Source organism: Labeo rohita, chromosome 7 (genome assembly GCF_022985175.1).
Source record: "Labeo rohita strain BAU-BD-2019 chromosome 7, IGBB_LRoh.1.0, whole genome shotgun sequence".
In the NCBI taxonomy this organism is placed as follows: domain Eukaryota; kingdom Metazoa; phylum Chordata; class Actinopteri; order Cypriniformes; family Cyprinidae; genus Labeo; species Labeo rohita.
In genome coordinates this window covers 23,567,106-23,591,506 of record NC_066875.1, presented here as the reverse complement: position 1 = coordinate 23,591,506, position 24,401 = coordinate 23,567,106, and the positions used below count along the sequence as shown (strand labels likewise).

Here is a 24,401-nt window from a genome sequence, read left to right as displayed (position 1 = left end):
GGCATGTTTCACATAATAAATTATTCATTAATATGCCCTTTGAGAATCACAAAGGTTGCTGGGGGCAAGTCAGTGATAAATTTAAAAAGGAATATAGAGCTGGTGATCATTGCTATCATTGCTGTGGAAACCACAGCACACTGGATTCTCCGAGGTGAGCTTGTTGCTTGGTGATGAAGCTATGGAAAAAAAAAAAAAAAAAAAAAAAAAAAAAAAAGACTGGCTGCGGCAGCTGCTCTCCTAGGGAAGCTAACACAAACTGAACTGATGGTGGAAATAAATAAATACAACGTTTAACATAGTCTGGCCTCCTTGTAAATGATAAAGCAACTTTCATTTAAAATCAAAACAATCGTCATGCATTTTATACAACACGTTTAAACCAGATTCCTTGTTCATTTTGAAATATTGCCTGTGAAGAACTGAATCAAAATGGTTCAGTTTTGAGCAGAGCTTCAGAAGACAGCTGAAATACGAGCTCTCCACGAGAGCTGCCATAGGCATTTTTCTTGCTCCAAATCCATCTTAAAAAAAGAGGCACATGACGTATGAGAAGGAATGGTTGCAATTAACTCCCCCCTAAAAATAAAACTCCATGTTTGAATGCAATTGAATTTAATATATATTTATACAGGATGAATATTACACATGTATGCTGTTACGATTTATAAAACAATACCAAACGGAAAAATAAAATACGCACTTAAATTAAGGTGGTTGAGGCATAATAAATAACCATTAATCCGGCAATTCCTTGGGTTTAGCTCCCACTAGGTTACTTTTGAAATAATATGGCTCACTGGCACCTAAATAAACAAATATTGGAATAGATCCACTTACAAGTCTGAAAAATGGCACCTGTCGTAATTTGCACATAAATTGCTCTTTTGGTGAACCCACTGTCCCCCAATAAACAGCTTGAAATTTTAAGAAACGACCGGTAGGAACATTTAATACATTCCATAAAATAGTCATTAAAAGAGAATCCTACACCACTAATGATTACTACACTTCTCACTCATTTGAAGGATAACAGTCATTTTTCCCTCATACACAAACCGGGCGTCTGAAATCCCACCGATTCACGGCAGCACCGTTGAGCTTCGGCCACACAGGCAGGGGTTTAAGCCTTTTCGGGTCAGTGTTTCCCACTCACTTTTACACAGACATATGGGACACCCACACACCCACGTAGTAAGAGTCCTGAGTTCTAGCTGCAATTGTTTCCAGCGCCTGCTACAGGATGAGTCTCTGGCCCAGAATTTTGCGGTTAATCTCAGCCAAGGCCACTGAGAACACAAAAGCCTTCTCATCGGAGAGGTTGGCATAAATGTCAACCTCCTTTTCCTGTTTTTCTGTGAAAGAAAGGGAAAAAAAATCATTACAAAAACAACCATGACTGGGGTGGTTATCAACAGTGAATTGTGCCAATTTATTATAGGATACAAAGCGTAATTCAACTTCCGAAAGGGCAGAACCTTATACTAATTTAATTTAAACTCTTTGTTTAAAGTGAAAAGCACAGCAGATTTGCAGTTAAATAAAAATTTGTCGCTCTTCCATGGAAGAGCAGATAATGCATAGACGTTTCCAACCCGGCAATGATTTATTCAGCAGAGAGTAAAGAAAGAACCATGTGCGTAAATCATTAATCCATAATATGAAAGCTGTACACTTGGAAACAGTACAATGAGCCACATGCCACCCTGATGGCTGCTGAATACTCAACATTTCTTTTGTCCTAGTGTCCATGGAAAAATGGTCATCTGTTGCCATTTATTAAAAAAATCTGCATCTAAAACATTCTAGGGTTGCTCAACAGTTTTCTTTAATAGGAGACACAGCCACAGCTAGGTGTGGCCGGGAGTGAAGACAGATGCAGTTGGGATCAGTGGTGACACGCCAAAGAGGGGCTTTTATTCTAAATGCAAATTTAAATAAACAGAAGTCTCTAGGGGGAGTGTGAAATCAGAGAGGGACATGATGGGAGTGAAGGTCAGTTTGAGCATAGGGGTGGTAGGAAGGTCTTAGGGGCAGCTTGGCTATGTTTATTGTATCCAAGCCACAATTCAACACACCATCAAATGCTGCCAGTATTGTCTTTATGTATCCTCTTGTCTAGACGCTCCAGACGTGAGAACATACGTCAAAATCTTTCATTTCCTAGAGCAATATTACAGCAACTTCTCTAAAATATTTCCTAATGCTTAAGATGAAACACTTCTAAATTTGTTCCTCTTTAGGTTTTTGCTCATTTATGGTTTGACGGAACAGGAAAGAAGCGTTTGAACTATGAAATGGAGAGCAGACTCTATTTAGGATGATGCAAAATGAGAAAATATAGACTCAAACTTGATAGAATGATTGCAACAGTGACGGGCACTGAAAATACACTACCAGTCAAAAGTGTTTTAATGTTTTTTTTTTTTTTTTTTTAAAGAATTCTCTTTGGCTCACCAAGCCTGCATTCATTTAATCCGAAATACAGCAAACGCAGTAATCTTGTTAAATATTTTTACTATTTAAAATAACTGCTTTCTATTTGAATATATTTTAAATGTAATTTATTTCTGTGATCAAAGCTATATTTTCAGCATCATTACTCCAGTCTTCAGTGTCACATGATCCTTTAGAAATCATTCTAAAATGCTGATTTGCTGTTCAAGAACCATTTTTTATTGTTATTATTGTCAATATTTAAAACAACTGAGTACAATTTTTTGTCAAGTCTTTGATGAATAGAAAGATGCGAAGATCAGCATTTATCTTAAATAAAAAGCTTTTGTAACATTATAAATATACCATTCAAAAGCTTGGAGTCAGTACATATTTTTTTTAATTAATCAAAAGTGAAGATAAAGACATTTATAATGTTACAAAAGACTTCTATTTCTGATCTTTCTACTTATCAAAGAAAGCTGTTTTCAACATCATAATAAAAATGTTTTTTTAAGCAGCAAATCAGAATATTAGAATGATTTCTGATCATGTGACTGAAGTAATGATGCTAAAAATTCAGCTTTTAAAATCACAGGAATAAATTACATTTTAAAATATATTCAAATAGAAAACAGCAAAAATATTTCAAAATTTTACTATTTTTGCTGTACTTTGGAACAAATAAATGCAGGCTTGGTGAGCAGAAGAGAGAAAAAAAAAAAACTGAAAATTTTACTGTTCAGAAACTTTTGACTGGTAGTGTAAATGTCACATCGACAGTGGAAAAAAAGGTGGTTGCAAAAGCAGGAAAGAAACCTATGATCAAACATTATTCACAAGAGCCCTTCAAAGCACACTCACTGAGAATGCCTTCACTCAGATAACTAAGCAAACACTGACAAAAGCACTTTTCAAACCAGCAACTGCGTTTTGTCAGCTTAATGAAACACTTTTGTTCATATTCATATTAAAATATTCAAAGATATGAATATTCCTATTAATATTCAAAGATATTTATTTGAAGTCACTTTAAAGCATTTGGAAAAAAATAACAGCAATAAAATCACACTGGATGTTTACATTTTTTAATGGTAATGTTTACAGTGACCATAAATCTATAATGATGACTTTTCCCCCAGACACGTGGGAGCAGCACATTACCTTTTTCTTCCTCCTGTTTCTTCAGCCCAACAGTTTTCGGTCTGCCTCTTCCTCTGCGGATTGGATCTGACTGACTGTTGGAACGGGATCGCCTCCTATTTTCCATATCACTGGTAGACGTCAAGTTGATCTTTTCTTTTCTGATTCTTTCTGTTCTTCGCCTCTTTAAATCCAATTTGTCTGAAACACAATCAAAAGGTTCAATCATACAGTAATTGGTGTTAATACAGTCAAATAACCAGCCAAGTCATCACACAAACAGTTTAACACTCTCTTTTTCTTCACATCTTTAAACTCATTCCCCAACCATTACTGACAGACTAAAAAGCCAAAAGTTGGTTTCTAAATCCACATGCAAATCAGCAAATGGTTTGAAAAAGCACAGAGCGAAATATGCATATGCAGAGCTACAATCAGAGAATTAAAAGCTTGTTACTAAAGGAAGTAGGCCTGCGTTTCTCTGAGGGAGTTTATTTATAGGACTCTTCAGGCTTCAAGTAAACGTCATTAGTAACAGACTCTAGCAACCCTGTGTGAAGACAGCTCAGTTGAGTGGTGACTACAGCAGAATGAGAATAATAAATTGAAAGCTTTTAAAAGAGCAAACAGATATACATACAGAATTTGTATATATTAGGTGCTGTATATATTAGGTTTGTACATCATTATGCAATCCTTATTATATAATAAGATTAACTGTATATATTAATACATTTTTTTCAGAATTTCCTTTGTTTCTTACCATTCTTTCCTAGTTCACGCATTTATTTTGGTGTGACAAATTAATTTAATACTCCATGTAGTCTCTCAGTTAATGGGTTAGTGTAATCTTAATTTATAATAATTAAATACTAATTATTCAAAAAAGGTTTGAATATTTTTAGATGAAGTACAGCTTTCCAAAAACACTTTTGTCACATATATTTACAACAATCAAGCACTTGAATGATTGATGATTTAATAATCTTGGTGTAACCTAATTCTGTGAATCACTAATGACGACACATTTCGTCCCCAAAAGATATTTTAAATATTTATATAATCAAGTATTTCCACAGCAGCCGTTTGATTCTAACCGCTGTGATAAGATCTTTTTCTGCTCACTCCCTTTATAGACCTGCTGTAAGGCTGCACATTAACTCAGGAATCCAGGCCCTGTCAATAACCTGCACTAACAAGAAGAGCTCTGTTCTACAGCTAATTAACACTGCGTAACTCTTTCACAACCATGACACAGTCACGAAGTTGGGTTTGCATCATGTGCGAATATTATTGTAAAATGTCCAGAAAGCTTGGCTTTAAATGTAATCAAATATTCTTCTTTCATGTTGTGAACAGACAACATTTTATAAATAAATGTCCTAGGCATTTGTTTAATATTTGATCGGTATTAAAATTCTTTCCAAGAAGCAAACAAAGCAAGGACAGGCAGGGCAAACTAAATAAAGTCTCTGTCCTAATTCAAATTGAGCACATTATTCTTAGCAGAGTGAAGGGTAAGCCTTGAATAAATACTACTGTTGAAATGGAAATGTTTCTCTCAGAAGAAACTATGGCTACACCCTTCACATAACATAATATAAAAGTAGCATCTCAGATCTTCCACAAATTAACAAATTAATTCCTTACGCGACTTATAGAAAGCTCACAATTCTTTGTACAGAAATATATAAGGATGTGGAGAAGTGGGGAAATCAATGTATACATCACACCGTGGTAAAACACTTAAACAAAGAACATTTGTGCAGAGCATTCCAGTCATAACTCATTGCAACAATCACAGACTGAGTCTGCGCCGCCAAAAACGCAATGCACACGCCAGCTGGGCTTTGAACAATAAAAATCATAAAACTTCAGCATGCTTGAGACTATCTGCCCATTTGATATGTTCACAATGAGACATTGTTTTCTAGGCTATACAATACAAAACTCATGACTGACTTCAAACCTGATATTAGTGCTTAAATATTAATTCCAAATAGCAAATAATTCAAATAAATTCAAAAAAACACTCAAAAGTTTATCAATTTATTCTGCAAAAACTGCACATTGAAATGTGCTCACATGCCCAAGCTATGTAACTATAATAAGCCACAGAGTAGTCACAATTTAACAAGATCATGACAACCTAAGCTGGCCTCTTATCACTTATATAACACACTTTTTACATTTCCTACAGGCGTAATTTTGTGACATCACTTTGCAAACCTTTGAGAATTTTATTTTGTATAATTTAATCTTTGGGAGATTTCATAAATGACTTGATGCATATCATAAAAATTAGTCAACTGAAATACTAGTTTCTTGATAAGACAGTGGAGGGAGGGGGTGGAGAGAGAGCGAGAGGCGGCAGGAACAAGCTTTTCAGACAGGAATTAGTTTGCCCTTCCCCCATCTCTTAGCACTACTCACTCAAGCAAACAGCCATCACTGCACCACTCATTTCAGTATTCTCAACGCATCCTGCTGACTGGAAACTTGCCTGCTATTTATTTCCATTCACTAGTCCAATAACTAGTCCAACACATAGTGATAGTATGTAAAAAATAAGTGGGTTTTTTTCAATCAACATGACTCATGAGCATAGCCTGAAGACGCAGGCTAACTATGGCCGACTCATATGGGTAGATATTAACGGAATGAAATGAGCAATTGTTCATTTTTAGTGGGAGAGAAAAGTTAGCTGATCAAGATCTGGAATTACATTCTACTGTAATCACTTTAAACATCAATTCCGCTGCAGTCACTTTCCAAATCAATAGTCACATTACAGTCCACATGCTAAATAATGTAACAATGCATAATTTAGCATAACATAATATAGGAGTGGGGTTTCCAGATGCATAAAACACATAAAAGATGCACAATTTACCCATTACTGGAGACCTCTCATTTAATTTGGCATTGAGAAGCTTTCGGCTTATGAAGACGAAGCCACAAGGACAGGATTTACAAGCCACAGGAATCTGAGAGAAACAGAAAGAGAGAAAGGGAACTCTGTGAACTTCAGTACACACTGAAATTTATGTACAATGACTGACTAAATATTTCACAACACTTGAGGAAGAGCGCTTCAATATTATGCAGGAGTAAATAAATACGCTGTGCCTTATAAAGACAACATTGATGTGTCTTTTGACTGGGGAAAAGCTGACAGTGACTCTACAGTAAACAGGAAACAATACCCCCAATAACGTGCCAAACACAAAAATACAGTCTTATGAAATGATCTGCAATGACGTGAGTTCTGTGTGTTCAAGGGCAAAATAAACAATAACAATTCATCGCTTATACGTCAAAAATAGCTTGAACTAGTATTAGAACTAGTTGAAGCCTTTAGATATTAACATGCACATTTATAAGCAGTTAAGATTAGCCTCCTTCGTGATATTTAACGAGGTGGAAACAGACTGCATGAAACCTATAAATATATTTTACAGCGTTACACGTTTCCACGACCAAACTAAAATCAAAACAAAATTCGGTGGCTTATTTTAAGATACGACATATAATATCAATAATATCACAATCGACAAAATGTGAAACCCATATATCACATCACCTAGCAACGCTGTTTGTAGCTCACACAGACGTAATAAATAAATAAATGTGTCTTACTGAAGCACGCAGCATACTAAAGATAACAATCCGGGCATTAAGAACTTAAACAAAAACACAAATATGTATCATTCATTGTCAAACAATCCCTCACCTGTTGGTCACACTCCGGGCATGATTTGGTGGCCATTTTCACTTTCTTCACTTTGTTTGTAGACATTTTTAAAACGACGAGCTTCTATAATATCCCTTGACCTCGGCGATCGTACTGTAAAACTTCCAGCTGCACTAACGCACAGAGAGAAGTGCAGCTGATCGGGTTCCCGGGAGCTCAGACACACACAAGCCGATGGACCATCAATCGCACTATGCAGACTGCGCATGCGCGCTGTAGGGGTTCGATCGGTCCCTGGCTGGCAGCTCACGTGACACACGGCTAGCAAATGCAAGATTACGCCAATTTTTGTTTTTTGTCTACACACTCTAAAGTTGAGCACTGTGCGTCACAAAAGCAGCCTTGAGAGAGGGAACGGCAGTAATAAATATTCTGCTGTACAGATATTTTCTTTATGCATGGAGCACTGATGGAGCATGCGCACTGGAGTACGACAGTCACATGGGTGAAGAACAATAAGTGCTGATGTAGGTGAAATAGATTTGCTGGTTGAGACACTGCCATCACTTTATAATATTAAGGGTTTAATGAAAACAACTGTGCGATCTGTCAATACTGAAAAAATCTGACTAGTAATATATAACTCACATTAGACATTTAAACACATGGCAGCATGTGGTGAATGTAGCCTTTCTTTTTATAATTACATGTATTGTTTAACTGTTTGTGCGGAAGTGTGTGAGAGCATTAGATTATAATTGTAATCTGTATTACTTTTTCCTGTACCAAAAACATTATTTTACCTAAACTGTTTATTGTTCCTTCACATTGGTTTGCAAGCTAGTCTCAGACTGAAACACCAGTATGCTGAAGGCTCTTTTTCATAGACACAATGTCTTTGAAAAATTCCCTAGAATAAGTAGAATAAGCTATTTCTTAGCTTATTGTAAAAGCTGTACGACTAGTTGTGCGAGATGAGCGTGGTTAGTATGTCGCAAAAGGATCTGATTACTCTTTAACAACAAAAATGTCTGTAAACAATATATTCAACAACGTGGCAAACTGTTCAGTGCTATTCAAATATTTGTGAGTAGTATTTGGGCTGTGCCTTAAAGCCTGTCCATATTGATACATCTTATGTGTCACACACACTACCAGTCAAAAGTTGTTAAACAGTAAGATCTTTCATTTTAGTTTTTTTTTTTAAATAAGTCTCTTATGATCACCAAGCTTGCATTTATTTGATCCAAGGTACAGCGAAAAAATAGTAAAATTTGGAAATATTTTTACTATTTAAAATAGCTGTTTTCTATTTGTGTTATTTATTCATGTGATCTCAAAGCTGAATTTTTAGCATAATTTCTCCAATCAAGTGATCCTTCAGAAATCATTCTAATATTCTGATTTCCTAGTCAAAAACATGTATTATTATTATTATTATTATTATTATTATGAAAACAGCTGAGCAGAATTTGTCAGGTTTCTCTGATGAATAGAAAGTTCAGAAGAACTGCATTTATCTCAAATAGAAATATTTTGTAACAGTATAAATGTCTTTATAATCACTTAGGATCAATTTAAAGCATCCTTGCTAAATAAAAGTATTAATTTCTATCATTTCTTTCCAAAAAAAAAAAAAATATTCAGACTCCGAGCTTTTGAATGGTGTAGTGTATAGCGTTTTATTTCAAATAAATGCTGATCTTTGGATCCTCTATTCAGCAAACAATCCTGAAAAAAATGTACTCAACTGTTAAATCTTAAATATTGATAATAATAATAATAAAAATGTTTCTTGAACAGCAAATCAGCATATTAGAAGGATTTCTGAAGGACTGTGTGACTGAAGACTGGAGTAATGATGCTGAAAATGTAGCTTTGATCACAAGAATAAATTATGTTTTAAAATCTATTCAAATAGAAAGCAGTAATTGTAAATAGTAAAAATCACAATATCAAGATCAAAAGATCAAATAAGATAAAATAAATGCAGGCTTGGTGAGGAGAAGAGATAAAAAAACCCCCATAAAAATCTTTTAAAAAACTTGACTGGTAGTATACCACATTTCATTGATACAAGGACTCTAAATGACAGATTAATTTCATAGAAAGGTTTGATCAGGAATATGTTTTACTTATAATACAATAAATATGTGACGATCAGAGAGCTGTTTTTATTTTATAAGCAAATGATGTAATACTCTGTTATTACGATTCCAAAACACTGCATGGCATAGACTGTTTTAGTGTTTTAAAATGACAGCAGAAAAGCAGCATTTTGTCCATATTGCTTTAAAATACTAAAGCCCACTGTTGAGTGCCTATTGAAACAGAAAGGAAAATCTTAACAGAACATTATGTGTGGCTCTGCAGACTTCATGGTTGTTGGTTGCACTGTGGGAATCTCATGTCCTCTTCATATGCTAAACAAGTCATTGTTCAGCACAACGCTGCTCTTTTAACCTCTCACAAGATGACGTAGGCTACTGGTACATAGGGTGTTAATGACGTTTTCTGAGAAAATTTGAATTTCGATCAGACTGAAAGAGAATCTTGTTTGGGAACAACTGTGAAATCTTTCTTTTTTTATATTAAAACATGCTTTCACTAGCCTGTCAGAAGTTATAAGAAAAAGCACTCTTTACCAAATGCCTTATAAAAATAGCTTATAATAATAAAATGCAACATGACAAACAGATTTTATTACTAAATAATAATAAAAACACATGATCAGGATTATACAGCCTTGCGTCCAACAGATGGCAGCATTTTATTCAGATTACATTTAATTACAGTCTGCAGAATCATTTTCACTTTTCCAGCCTTTGACTTGAATTTGAGTATACTTTCCAAATAAAACCCATATACATGCTTTTATGAGGCATTCTACCACAGTAGAATAATATCGTCTAAAATGAACAAAACAGTAGCCTATGGTTTTATGAAGTAGATTGATTTTTTTTGTTATTTAAAAAAAATGTTTAAAAATCGAGTAAATTAAATAAAAGATTCTTGCACCATTTTTTTTTTATTCTGCAAAATGATCGACCTCAAGCAAACGCTTAGGATGTATTGTGTAATATGTTATTATGCTGTCTGCTGCCCCTTCAGTGTGATGGAAAAACAAAAGAGTAGTTTTTGAAGTTCATGAAGACTACTTCATGTTTTCTGACACTGAGGGTGAAGCTTTGAATTACACATTTTCAAATGCTCTTTATTCAGTTTTTTTCTTTATTTTAAGTTTTGATCTGCTACCCATTTCTACCCAGTTGTTTGAGAAAGTCGATATAAAGAACGAAAAAATAAATGACCAGACATGTCACATCTAATTTGCATCCGAGCTTAAAGCTTTTCAACCAATGCTTGTTAGAGACTCTTTTTTTATACTCCCGTGTGCTGATGAAATTTTTGCCGGCTGTGACAGAGGCGAAAGTCTCCGCCCCTCACACACACACCCACCGGCTGCGGTATCTCCTACAGCGCTGGGAAGTGTAGTTTTATTGTAAACGCAGTAAACGGTGAGAGTTGATCAAGCGGCAGCATTAGAACTACAATCCCCATTCTAAACAGAAACATGAGCCCGCTGAGTAAGAGCATAAAGATTGGCGGGTGGATGATAGTAGGCGATGATGAGATGATTCTCTGATGAGCGTGTTACGGTTAAGTATTTGATAATGCGGTTTGGGCTCGTACAGAAGAAACATTTTCTTAAGTGAATTAGCTTTTTGTTAGTTTTATCCTTTGCCTTAACTGGCGGTTAGAAAGACGGTATCTTTACAGTTGCGTTTTTTTTCACGAGCATCCTTGTTCCGGGCTTTTGACAGGTTCCTCAGACAAACTCGACTTCCTCACTGTGCCAATATGTATCGCCTGCAGTCACTGGCAGCTCGGTCACTGATCGCCGGAGCTCTTGATCAGTGTAGCCCCTTAACACTGACATCTTTTACTGGGGTACGACACAAGTCTCAAGGTCCGCCCGTGGAGAAGTATGGCCAGATGCGCTTTATCACCGCCGAGGCTAAAGTGGCTACTGAGCGCCTTAACGGAAAGATGCGGGAGAGGACACTGACTATGGAGACCCTGAACCCGCAGGTAAAAGCTGTGGAGTACGCCGTGAGAGGACCCATCGTCATCAAAGCCGGAGAGATTGAGAGATACATGGAGGAGGTGAGAAGATGTTTAATGGATTGTTTAAATATTTAACCGTTTTACGCTTTCATGCACTTGAGTACAGCAGCACGGAACGAAGTTACACGTTTGTAAATGTTTGAATTTGGACACACTAATTAAACAAACACGCCTTTTCTTCAAAAAAAAACAAAAAAAGTTTGAATATATGTTTTATTTCTGTTCACAGCTGTAACCAGTGCTAGAATACAGTACAAAATTGCACTAATAGATACAGTAGAAAGTTGCAAACAATAAAGTCAAACATACTTGTTTCTCTTTAATGACAAATGGTCACTGGCATGTTTAGTAATAATAAAGCCATTCATAATAAATAGTGTACTGTAAATATTACATTTATCAAATATGGTTGTTGCATTAATATACTTTTTAACATGCTTCAATTTCTAAAGTTTTGACAAGTAACATTGTTCAAAGGGTTAAGCTGGAAACCGCTCTGATTATGTTGAAATGCTGTTATGAAATCAAAACACTGTGCCCTTTCAATTAGAGTTGACAACACTATGTAAAATACAACTTAAAGTAAGTTCTAGTCACAAAAGTTGCTGGTGGCATTAAATGGATTAAAGCTTCATTTTAAGATGAAAACAAGAAATACTTGAATACCTTAAACAAGACGTATTCAAACTTGCTGTAATATTACTTTTATGCTAATTTCTGAATAGATGTGAGGGCTTCCCTTTAGGGATATAAATTTACATTTATTCATTTGGCAGACGCTTTTATCCAAAGCGACTTACAGTTAAGGAATACAACAACATGGTTTATTATAAGATGCCAATAAACACGAAGAGTGTCTGTTATACAGGGTTTCAGTCATAGTTTAAAACGGAAAAAGCTAGGACAGGAAGGGATCAGGGATAATAAGATAATTCAAAAAGTGAAGATTTGTAAAATATTTTATTTATTTATTTATGAGCAATTATATGATCACAGAAGAGATGAGTTTTTAGTTGTTTCTTTAAGATTGTGAGGGATTGTGTCTGGATAATTTAGGTAAGTCTTTCCACCAACAGGGTATACTGCTTTTCATGCCAGATGTGCTTAGTGGTTGTAAGTAATGATGTAGTAAGCAAAATGATCTGCCCTGCATGCCTTTTAGTGGCACATCTTTGCTTTTTCCCTTTCCTTCCTTATTGTCCATGTAGGTTGCTTTGAAAGGAACAACACTCAGTCCACTTTCTGACCTACTTGCAGTGCTATTATCAAAGCAGTGCAACAAAGGTGCCTGATTTCTGTGAAGCTGTCCATTCAGCGGTAATGTTATCTAACTCTCTTCACCATGACATAGAAGTATCTTTGAGCTTGCATGCTCAGCAGTGACAGATGAGCACTTAGGAAGGGAGCTTTATTTATAGCCATTGAACAGGTGCCTTCTAGACTTTTGACAAGGGCATGATCCCCTTCAGACCCTGATAGTTTCCTCAACTCATAATGAGACCCTGAATGAACTTTGTGATGTGCCATGCCCTTATCTTGTGACTAGATGGTACAGAATGTTCACAAACAGACTACAGTGATGTAAAAATCAATGTTCCTGTCATTGAAAGTGACAGGAGAGTTATGATTTAAGTCTGTAGTAGGTCATGATACTTGGCCTGATTTAACAACATTAGATTAATGCAAATGTAACATAGCCGATACACCCGATTTTCGTGACCAAAACTAATAATGCGTGTCCAGACAAATATCTGCTTTAGGGCTGCAAAATGAATCAAATTTTTAATTGTGATTATAATTACAGATGCTGCAATTATGTAATCGTTTTAAAGGCGCAATTATATTAAAAAAACAAAAAACAAATAAAAAATCACTTGTATTATTCTGCTTGCTTAAGAAGTGGGGTGTGTTGGGGTGGGGGTGTTTTTCCTACAGGTTATCTTAAGGTTTTTGTTTTTTTTTTTCCATTGTTTTAATTTTTCCATTTTTACTTTTTTATATATTTAAAGAATAAACTATATATAAAAATGTGGCATGCAGTGCTTCAAACAATGATATAAAACTATTCAAAACAGCATACAATTTCAAGGTAATAATCGACAATTATGATTTTTGTCACAATCGTGCAGTCCTAATCTGCTTGGCAAATCTGCTTGCAGTACTGGTATACATAATCTATTCCCTACATCTTTCTGGTGCAAGTGAGGACAGGTCTATTTAATACTTTGCAGTGTGGATTCTGGGCAAGACTTGTGGCATTGTTCACATAATGGACACTTCTCTTACTTTCTTATAGGGTGGTACAAAACCGTTCTCTGAAGTCATTAAAGCCAACATCGGTGATGCACATGCAATGGGACAACAGCCAATCACCTTCCTCAGACAGGTAACCAGAACTGCACAAATTATTCTAGTCTCATAACTTTATCTTGAATTATGTTATTTTGCTATTAGAATTACCATAAAAATGAATGTTAGCCTCATCGATTTTCCAAATCATAGATCTGATTGTGAACAATTCAACACGTCACCTCAATCGTCCAGTAAGACAACAGACTTTTCTTAGGTGACGTATGTAGGACATGAATGACCAATCATTAAGTCCATTTAAACCCAAAAATTGAAGTTCTGTCATTAGTTACTCACCCTCATGTCATTCCAAACCCGTAAGACCTTTGTTCATCTTCAGAAACCCAATTTAAGATATTTTTGATGAAATCCGAGCTTTCTGACCCTCTATAAACAGCAAGGGTCCTATCACGTTCAAGGCACAGAAAGGTACCGAGAACATCAACAAAATAGTCCTTGTGACATCAGTGGTTCATCCGTAACTTTTTTGCACTAAAAACTTAAAATAACAACTTCCCTCTCCCTTTATTATGGAATGTACCTTGTAGCTTCATAAAATTACAGTTGAACCGCTGATGTCACATGGACTATTTTGTTTGTAATTGTCGTTTTTGGGTGAACTATCCCTTTAAACCCTCCACCCTTAAGCTTGCGTACAACCACCACCATTTTTGTTTTAAATTTAGTGCTTGCATCGCAAAATCCAATCCAAACAATTGCATACTGTTTCCCTTTTTTGCAGCATGCAAGTTTGATTTCCCTGAGCTGTTTACTGTTTACTTTTTTTTTTTTTAATTGTGCATTGCTCATTAAACCACATAACAGATTCTTCATCCCATTTAGACAGTAAAAACAACATAGAACTTACAAACAAAATAAATGACAAAGGTTTATTCAGGTTAATGAGGAGTCCAGTTTGTGCTCAATGTGGTATGGCATGAAAGAAAAGAAGCTTTTGTTAACCACTCACAGTTTTGGAACACACTGCAAATTCCAGTGGAAGACAGTCTCTTATGTTTGGCCTAGTTTAGTCAAAGTTGATCTAACCTTTTATTATGAGCAGAACAAAAGCTTTTGTGATGGCCTAAGACTCTGCAGCTTATGAAATAAATTTTATTGAGAGCCAACAGAACACAGCTTTGCATGCTTGCGTGATGGTCATAGCTTCTGGCCATTTGATTCTTCAGCTCGTGTCAGTGGAAAGTTGTCTTTGACGTGTATGGTTGTTATGGCTTGTAAACTTTGGGAGGGACTGGGCTGCACCAGCCATCTGGCCCAGACCCTGTTATGTTTGGGAACAAAGGTTCAGCTCAAATTGCTGTTTCCCCCCGTCCAACTGGAATGTTATACTTGCAGCACAATACATAGAGAAATATTGCCAGAATCTGAAAGAAATGCAGTTTATTGTTTTGAATAATTGTATCATTGACTGCAGTGCATAGAGTAGGTGTGCATAGAGACCCTTGATCTGTGTGCTCTTAAATCTAATATTGCACTCATGTTTACAGACAAATAAGAGTGTTTTATCTGTGTGTGTACATTTGTGCAGGTGGTGGCTCTCTGCATGTTTCCTGAGCTGATGGACAGCCCCAGTTTCCCAGAGGATGTGAAATGGAGAGCAAGGCGCATCCTGGAGGGCTGCGGGGGACACAGTCTCGGTGTGTGGGTGTTTGTGGATGCGCTATTGAAACTGGATAAGACCGTGATATAAAACAAAATCCAAAACAGTTTACAGTGTGGTGATTGGAAGTCATCCATGATCCCCTGTTATTGCAGATAATGCAGTTCTCAGGAAGCTCTGGAACAATAGACCTGTATCGCAACACTCATTTCCATTCAGTGTTTTGCTGCAGTAAGTGGTTTATGAGTGCTAACGCATGTGTTTCTGTCACAGGGTCATATAGTGCAAGCCCCGGTGTGGAGTGCATCCGCAAAGACATCGCCGCGTACATCGAGCAAAGAGATGGAGTTCCTGCAGACTGGGAAAACATTTACCTCACCACTGGGGCTAGTGATGGCATTATGGTAAGTAACTGGATATTTATAGTCAAGCAGACTTGATGGGTTACTTGGCCTGCACTGCTAATAAAAACAAACTTTTTTTTTTTTTTTTTTTTTTTTGTTTCTGTAGACCGTTTTGCGGCTACTGGTGTCTGGAAAAGATTCTTCTCGGACTGGCGTAATGATCCCCATTCCTCAATACCCGCTTTACTCCGCTGCAATCTCAGAGATGGATGCAGTACAGGTCAACTATTACTTAGATGAAGACAACTGCTGGGCCCTGGACATCAATGAACTTCACAGAGCTTTTCAGGCTGCCAAACAGCACTGCCAGCCGCGAGTCATTTGCATCATTAACCCTGGCAACCCTACTGGTAGGTGTATTGTAAAGCTATTTTTGTGTGCTGGGAAACGTAATGCCCTTGTGTTTGTTTGGATCCAATAGCAGGCGTCCTGGAAATAAAGTGCATGTCCCTTTTTACCCCATGTTCTTTTTCCAGTCATGATCCCTCGTGAGTGGAGACTGATACTGATGGGATCTAAAATAACTCCCATATGATTTCTAGGCAATATTCCAAGTCTTCTGAAGATGAACGCTTTAAGTTAATGAAGAAAAACGAATTTAATCAAAATGTACTGGAAATTGCTAATGGAACATAAAATGTTTTTAGGGGCTGGACACTGAATTGCAGAATGAGTCATCAAGTTTTTGTTTATCAGTATTGATGGAAAAGAGACTAAAATGTGTTCTTGCCCCTTTAGATTGAGAATCACTGTATTAAAATATGGCATGTCAAAACAGTTTTGTGCTAGGTTTGATCATATTAATTCCATTTATTTATATATATATATATATATATGTATGTATGTGTGTGTGTGTGTGTATATATATATATATATATATATATATGTATGTATATATGTATATGTGTATATATTTAGATGAACTATACCTTTAAACTCTTTACAGGTCAGGTCCAAAGTAAAAAATGCATTGAAGAAGTCCTGCACTTTGCCTATGAAGAGAATCTCTTTGTCATGTCAGATGAGGTAATCACAATCTGTTTTGCATTTACAATTTGAGTAAGAAAGTATGATTTCCACAAAATTATTAAGTAGCAATAATAATGGGAAGAAGTGTTTCTTGAGAACCAAATCAGTATATTAGATTTATTTATTTATTTTTAAGCTGGATGAAAATCAGTTTTGACATCATATGAATACATGACATTTTAGATTTACATTTATTCATTTTGTACAGTCAGTTTTATCCAAAGTGACGTAAATTGCATTTATGGTTTATGCTTTATCAGTTCATGCATTCCCTGGCAATTGATACTATAACCTTGACGTTGCTAGTGCCATGTTCTGTTGATTGAGCTACAGGAATTTAAAAATATTTTAAAATGGAGAATGGTCATTTTAAATTGTAATAACATTAAAGGTAAAATGAAAATTCTGTCATTAATACTTACTTATCTTCATGTTGTTTCAAAACCCGTAAGACTTCAATCTTCAGAACACAAATGAAGATATTTGTAATGAAATCTGTGAGCTTTCTGTCCCTCCATAGACGGCAATATAACTAAAATATTCCTAGGCCCAGAAACATAGTCAGGACATCAATAAAATAGTACATGTGACATCAGTGGTTTATGTTTTTGGACCTGGGAACATTTCAGTTACATTACTGTCTATGGAGGTCAGAAAGCTCCCAGATTTTAACACAGTTTTTAATTTGTGTTCTGAAGATGAATGAAGGTCTTATGGGTTTGGAACAACATGAAAGTGAGAAATTAATGACCAAATTTTTGGGTGAACTATACCTTTTAACAATTTTAGTTTTTATTGTATTTTTCATCAAATAAATGCAGCCTTGATGAGCATAAGACTTCTAAGAACATTAAAAAAACTGTACCAAGTACAGATTTTTGAACCAGTATGTGTACTGTTCCCTGAATCTTGTTCTCATTTAATGCATCTGTTGTGCACATGACCATGATGTACTTAATGTTGGGTTGCATCATTGCTGGCAGGTGTATCAGGACAACGTGTACGCACCTGACTGTCAGTTCCACTCCTTCAAGAAGGTGCTATACGAGATGGGTCCTGAGTACTTCAACAGTGTGGAGCTCGCCTCCTTCCATTCTACTTCCAAAGGCTACACGGGAGAGTGAGTATCTCTATTCTTGAACCTTTTTTGGGGATCAGCATGTGCATTCATTTGAGATGGCCTCCTTAAGATCAACTTTCACTGACCCTTCACACACTTTCACATGACATAACCAACGTATCCCAAAACATATTTAGACATAGTCTGGCTTTATAATTTACGATTTTAAATAGATGCGATGTAGAAATATCCACCATCTTTAGTGTCAAGTTGGCATTTGTAAGGACATCTTGAACTGGTGAAGTTTTAATAGCAGCCCAATGAGCAGGCCTAAGGCATAATTGTTGAAACCCATTCCTCCAACTGTGATGGGTTGTTCAAAAGACCAAAAGATTCCTCTGATACTTTATGTGGAATGTGGCCTGACTTGATTTGAGAGAACCTCAAATATTTATGTTTTGGCTAAAGAACATGGCAACCTTGTCCTACAGTTCTGAGAACTCATGTGACGTGTTCGTGTCCTTCCACAGGTGTGGTTTTAGGGGTGGATATATGGAGGTGATCAACATGGATCCTGAGGTCAAGGCCCAATTAGTCAAGCTTTTATCAGTTCGTTTGTGTCCCCCCTTGGCTGGCCAGGCTGCAATGGATGTGATTGTCAACCCTCCCCAACCAGACGAGCACTCGTTCAAACAGTTCCACCAGGTTAGTCGTCTAATCTAGTGTACAGCACATTATGTACTGATACTGACAGTAACTCAGTTATCATGGTTTCCTTTATATAAACCTTTAAATGCTACGCTTCCTGTTATTGCGTAAACAGCCCTGAAGAATTTTCATGTTTGGGTTTGACTGGGCGTGATTGTGTTTGTCTTATCTCTTTCAGGAGAAATCATCAGTGCTGGGTGCTCTAGCAGAAAAAGCTAAACTAACTGAGCAGATCCTAAATGCAGTTCCAGGAATCAAATGTAATCCTGTACAAGGGGCCATGTACGCCTTCCCTCGAATCTTTATCCCTCCTAAGGCAGTGGAGGAAGCCAAGGCAAGTGCTCATACTTCAGCAGAACTTGAACTCTGTGGTGGAAGTTGTTTTTTTGCTTTTGTCTGCTAGTTTCTATGGCACTCCACATTGTTCACAGTAAACTGTGCATGAATCCTTTCATCACCAATGATTTATTAGTTATCTGATTAGAAAGGGTGTACCCATAGTACTAGTTCAGGACATTTTGTCCAGTAATCTTACTTAAATTGCTAAGTAAATCCAACTGTATAAATGTTACGCTGGTTAAGAATTATATAAATATTACGTACATTCATTTCCTTATAAACTTGTTTATAAAAGAATTGAATGAATAATTGCTTGCAGAATGGTAGTGTGCTACAAATAATAGTAACTTTTGCTTTGTTTCCACTTGAGAAGTTACTCATTTACTTAAAACCTATAAACTTAAAGGGCCCCTATTATGCTTCTTTTTACAAGATGTAAAATTGGTCTTGTGTGTCCCCAGAATGTGTCTGTGAAGTTTCAGCTCAAAATGCCTCACAGATCATTTATTATAAAATCTGGAAGATGTCATTTTTGGGGCTTTTAAAAAAAAAAAAAAGAGGTGTGCAACCGACTTGACAGTGCAGAAAGGACTTGTTTTCTAGTGCCACCAAATGGACAGCACAGTGCTGATCACTTAAAATACTTTGATAACGTACACAAATACAGTTAACGTTTTCTAAGCACTTTAACGGCATGACATTTACAAAGCAGTCTGGAGTGACATTATTTGTGCCGACATGAACGTATTTATGTAGATTTTGAAGCACATTACCATCAAAAATTATAGTAATCTGCTCTGTCTTCAGTGGTTCAGATGTTGGGAGAAAATGAAGACTCTTATCTTCAGTCTTACACCCATTACAACTGATGAGGGTGGAAACTATGGCAATGCAGTACTGGGGCCCTGGCCCCGGGCTTAAACAATGTGATGTCACATTGCTTGGAGAATCAAAACCGCATACCTAATAATATTTATTGGGGTTTAGAAAAATAAGGAGTCGGTAGATTTTTATAATTGTAGGGTGGTTGTATTCACACACTGCCAACACACATTTATGTCCAAAGTATGTAAAAGTGAATTTTGCATAATGGGTGCCCTTTAAACAGACAAAAATGACTAACTTACGTGAGAAATGTCAGAAATGCAAAGTCTGAGATGTCACTGAGGCTGTGTGTCTTAAAATTTTCCTGTGATTTGGTTCGGCAGGCTCTAGGAATGCAGCCAGATATGCTGTACTGCTTGAGGTTGCTGGAGGAGACTGGAATCTGCGTTGTACCTGGAAGTGGATTTGGGCAGAAAGATGGGACATATCATTTCAGGTAAACTTGATCAAACAAATTCAAATGTTTGACCTCCTGGAAAAACATGATTTGAAAACTGCCATATTTGGTTTTGGGCACTTTTTTGTTTTGTTTTTTTTTTGTTTATGTTTTTGGCCTGAGCTGAAATGCCATATGAATAATCTTTCTGACACCACAGGAAAGTTACACTGAACATGCACATGTCCCATTATGTGGTGTTTTTGAGCCAGATAAATAAAACGGCTCAGAAAACCAAGAATGATTCCTCTTACTAGTCAAAATATTGTGATATTGGGGTGGGCGATATGAAAAAATTCTTATATTACGATACGAGTAATTTTATTTAAAAGTAACAATATATATCCAAGTTATTGCTGTCAAATAATTAATCGTGATTAATCGCATCCAAAATAAAAGTTTTTTTGTTTACATACTGTGTGTGCACAGTGTGTATTTATTATTTATAAATACACACACGTTTTATTAATATATACAGGATATATTTAAGAAAAACATTTATATATTAAAAATATTTGTATATAACATTATATGAATATAAATATATACATGGAAATATATACAAATTCTTTCTAAATATATGTAATAAATATACACCGTATACACATATGTCAACAAAAACTTTTCTTTGGGATGTCAATAATTGCAATTAACCGTCTGACAGCACTAATCATAATATAGTTGTTTTTGCTTAAAATAATTTCACCAGTGTCAATATACATAAAAAAAAAAAAAAAAAAAACTCATACTAGCCTTAAAAAAAAACAAAAAAAACAAATTACAAGCAACAGGACAAAAATAACTACAGGAGAGCAAATAAATAAGAAATTTGTATACTCAAATGTATAAAAACACACAAATGTATATTCTTTACTGTGTAAATTAAATATATTTCTAGTTATTAAAGTTACAAGTGATTTGGATAAGAGCAGTGAGAGATTTTCACATTTTGTTGTTTGATTAACATGAATGACGGACAGCAGGAAAATCAGACTGTTGTCACTTTAAGACTTGCCCAGATCCAATATACTGTTGCACATGTGTTTTCTTTCTCAGCTGTTTGCTTTCACTCAAGTCCTAAATTACATTACTGTTTACAAGGATACTTGCAAAGATAGGCATTTTTAACACATACAAGTGTGCATATTTAATCGTTCAAGGCCTATAAAGCGGCAGAAATAACACTGTTACTCCACGATACTCCCGTGCTCTACGAGCACCGTCTCTCAGACAGCGCACGTCAGCAAATGTAGTTCTCTTTTGCTGCAGATTGCATTTCAATGTCTTAAAATCACTTGTTTTAAAACCACAATGCTTGTGCAAACATGTGCAAATGATGAGTTTTAGTGACCATGTAGCACAGCAACGTCCATTGACCGTGTAACTGCGATAGAGACGACAGTCCAAAATCTCTAACGACTGACTCATTTCTACTGTGCCATTAACCTCTTAGTGCTATTTGTTTTTTTTGTTTTTTTTAATTTTGGTTTGTTTTTGTTTCAGAATGACAATCCTGCCATCCATAGAGAAGCTGAAGGTACTTCTTGGCAAAGTGCAAGATTTCCACATCAGTTTCCTGAAAGAGTACTCTGCTCTGGAGTGAGATGACATGATTTGCAAAACACAAGCTGGCGAGTCCAGCGCTACTTAACACACCACCTGTTTATTTAAACTGTAAAGGAAGTGTTAAGTATCTTGTTACATTTTTTTTTTAAATTCTAATTTTAGACAGGATTTAATGATGTAATCTGAATTACAGCCTTGTTTACTAATATTTTCGGGAAATGGTTTCTGGGTGAGTTAGCAAATTAAGTCAGACATATAACACTATTCTTGAATATTTCAGTTATTTTTCACGGTTCATTGTCATTGTCATTTTTTTCTTGTATTACATTTGCTTTTAAATCAGTATTTCTACAGCAGGGTGCATGGTAAATAGACACTCTCTATCATACATGAGATTCAGTTACAAAGATTATTTATTAACAACTTCCCAAACCAGGAACTAAATTTTGAAGATTGACACGTCACTCACTTGAAAACAGCTCAGTTGAAACTGTTTTGTAGCACCTAATGTGAACTATTCAAAACCATTTGGCTTATGCAAATTTAGCTTTCTTTTTTTACTTTGGTGGTAAAGGGGGGAGCGTGGATGGTGTTGGGAAGTTTACAAGGAGGGACTCTTTTAATGTTTGTTTGTCCTCATCCTTAGTTGCACTCATTGCCATGCAATGTACATAAACATTTTATCTTACAAAATTACAAGATTAGTCACAAGTTAGGCTTCTGTTGAAGATTGTGCCTAAGGTAATGATTTTTGTGTCTCTGACCCTGTACGTTTCCAAGGCCAGATGAGCATGGGTGGAGAAAGTGCTGGCTTGTAATTGTTTACTGATGTATTTTATTTCTTCTGGTTTTGTTGCAAGTCATTTTGAACTATTAAACATAATGCTGTTTGAATCAGTACTGGGACCTGTACCATGACGCTAACTGAACAAACTCTGGGTTAAAGGATTGGTTTCACGTTGATAAAACAAATCTAATCCAATCAGCCTTTGTTGATCATCAACTTTATCTGTCAGCTCAGACTTGAATGATCCTAAATTCATGCATGGCTATATACACATGCAGATGAAATTGTGACCACCCCCCGCCCCCCCCAAAAGCAAACAGCCAGTCACATGCTGTGAAACTAATATTCACTTGCCTAAGATTAGGAGAACATTTATGCAAAATATTAAGAATTTAATTTCCACAGCAAGAATAAAAGTTCCACCATCAGTGGAAGTGTAACAATTCATTTGTGTAGTTAATAGAATATACAGTTCCACAGTGACTGAAACAAAGCTTTTTATAATCTTATAAAGTGTATAATTATTTCTTTATACATTATAAATAAATATATTATAAATAATCTTTTGAGGTCGTTTGAGGTCACTTACTCAGAACAAAACCTGCTACAGAGCAGGTTAGCCATGTAGTGCAAGTTATGTCGATGAATACTGGTAAAAACCAACCCACTTTTGTGGTATCTAAAAGCCAGGGCTGGCACAAATAAATGTGAGCTAGCAAGTAAAAACAGCTTTGTGGTGCAGCCCTGTTCTTTTCAGACAGCTGGTTGTGTTTACAAAATAAATATATTTGCCATTAAGAGATATTTGTGCCAAAGTCAATTCAGTTATAAATCTCCGTTTCTGACATTTCATTTTTCATATCAACGCCATTAACAGTGAATAAATATTGTTAATGCCTTCTTGCATCCTTTGAACTCTATCACTTCATATGAGGTGCCTTTATTCTTGCCTGTGAGCTTTAAATGAACTGAGTTTTCCATACATGCATTAGTAGCTGGTTATATTGAATTTTTTTTTAAAAGCTTATGTATTTTTTGTTTACAGATTTTTGGAAATTGGCCCGATGTTAACACTGTATATAGTATTTTCAAATGAATTAAAACTTATGAAGACTGTTAAACTGCTTTGCATTTGTATTGTCTTTCTTTTTTTCAGTGTATTTGTCCTATGGTTACCAAACTAAGGATATTTTTAGCATTGTCTTCAAATGTCACTTCTGTTAGGTAGACTGCAAGCACATTTGAATAAAAAATATTTTAAAACACAAGTAAAAAGCTATGCATTGTTAAAACTTTGTGTAAATTAAAAGCAGCTGGAGACTGTCCCAGATAAAGTTATAGTTAACAGTGTAATATTGGGACTTGCTGCCCTCTGGTGTTCTTTGCAGCCAATTGAAGTGCTCAACGATTAAAATCCACAGAACATTTAAATTCAGCACAGGAAGTTTGAGGTAAAGGCACGTCGAAGCAGTGTTGCCAAGTCCGCGGTTTTGAGCAGTACTTGGGACCGGGCATTTACACTGCTGCCGCGGATAGATTTTGATGTCCGCGGGATGAAGGGACCCCAATAACGTCATATTTAGCCCCTGAAATGCAAATTTACCAGGGGAACCCGGGCAAAAAAAAAAAAAAAGTATTTTATCCCCCGGAGCGCGATTATTCAACTCGAAACGCAATTGGGCGGGGTTTTTTGTGAAACCCTGGCAACCCTGCGTCGAAGTCCCAGGCAATCAAGACCCTTTCTACACTTTTAGGTCACAGGTGTTTCCTAAACTTCAAAGCTGGCATGGCACTAAAACTAGTGTCAAGTAACTAC

The 24,401-nt window shown here is 36.0% G+C and overlaps 2 protein-coding genes across 2 annotated transcripts; one reads left to right on the top strand and one right to left on the bottom strand.

Annotated features, from left to right (window-relative positions):
- Positions 1 to 598: 598 nt before the first annotated feature.
- c7h16orf87 (chromosome 7 C16orf87 homolog) lies at positions 599 to 7,541 on the bottom strand. Its single transcript, XM_051116061.1, has 4 exons — positions 7,313 to 7,541; positions 6,473 to 6,566; positions 3,601 to 3,780; positions 599 to 1,355 (listed from the first exon to the last, which is right to left on the bottom strand). The coding sequence occupies exons 1-4, from the start codon at positions 7,376 to 7,378 to the stop codon at positions 1,237 to 1,239; spliced, it is 459 nt and encodes a 152-aa protein (XP_050972018.1). The 5' UTR covers positions 7,379 to 7,541; the 3' UTR covers positions 599 to 1,236.
- Positions 7,542 to 10,821: 3,280 nt separating this feature from the next.
- gpt2 (glutamic pyruvate transaminase (alanine aminotransferase) 2) lies at positions 10,822 to 22,890 on the top strand. Its single transcript, XM_051115261.1, has 12 exons — positions 10,822 to 10,932; positions 11,098 to 11,440; positions 13,698 to 13,787; positions 15,300 to 15,408; positions 15,645 to 15,775; positions 15,882 to 16,125; positions 16,722 to 16,801; positions 17,788 to 17,924; positions 18,395 to 18,569; positions 18,751 to 18,906; positions 20,120 to 20,232; positions 21,736 to 22,890. The coding sequence occupies exons 1-12, from the start codon at positions 10,919 to 10,921 to the stop codon at positions 21,833 to 21,835; spliced, it is 1,692 nt and encodes a 563-aa protein (XP_050971218.1). The 5' UTR covers positions 10,822 to 10,918; the 3' UTR covers positions 21,836 to 22,890.
- Positions 22,891 to 24,401: the final 1,511 nt, after the last annotated feature.

Excerpts from the sequence above, each read along its gene's own strand:
- c7h16orf87 (XM_051116061.1), bottom strand. The coding sequence starts at position 7,378 with ATGTCTACAAACAAAGTGAAGAAAGTGAAAATGGCCACCAAATCATGC. Across the intron at positions 6,567-7,312 it reads GCCCGGAGTGTGACCAACAG|ATTCCTGTGGCTTGTAAATC; the intron begins GTGAGGGATTGT and ends TGTTTCTCTCAG. Across the intron at positions 1,356-3,600 it reads GAAACAGGAGGAAGAAAAAG|AAAAACAGGAAAAGGAGGTT; the intron begins GTAATGTGCTGC and ends TTTCTTTCACAG.
- gpt2 (XM_051115261.1), top strand. Across the intron at positions 16,802-17,787 it reads TCTTTGTCATGTCAGATGAG|GTGTATCAGGACAACGTGTA; the intron begins GTAATCACAATC and ends CATTGCTGGCAG. Across the intron at positions 18,907-20,119 it reads AGGCAGTGGAGGAAGCCAAG|GCTCTAGGAATGCAGCCAGA; the intron begins GCAAGTGCTCAT and ends TTGGTTCGGCAG.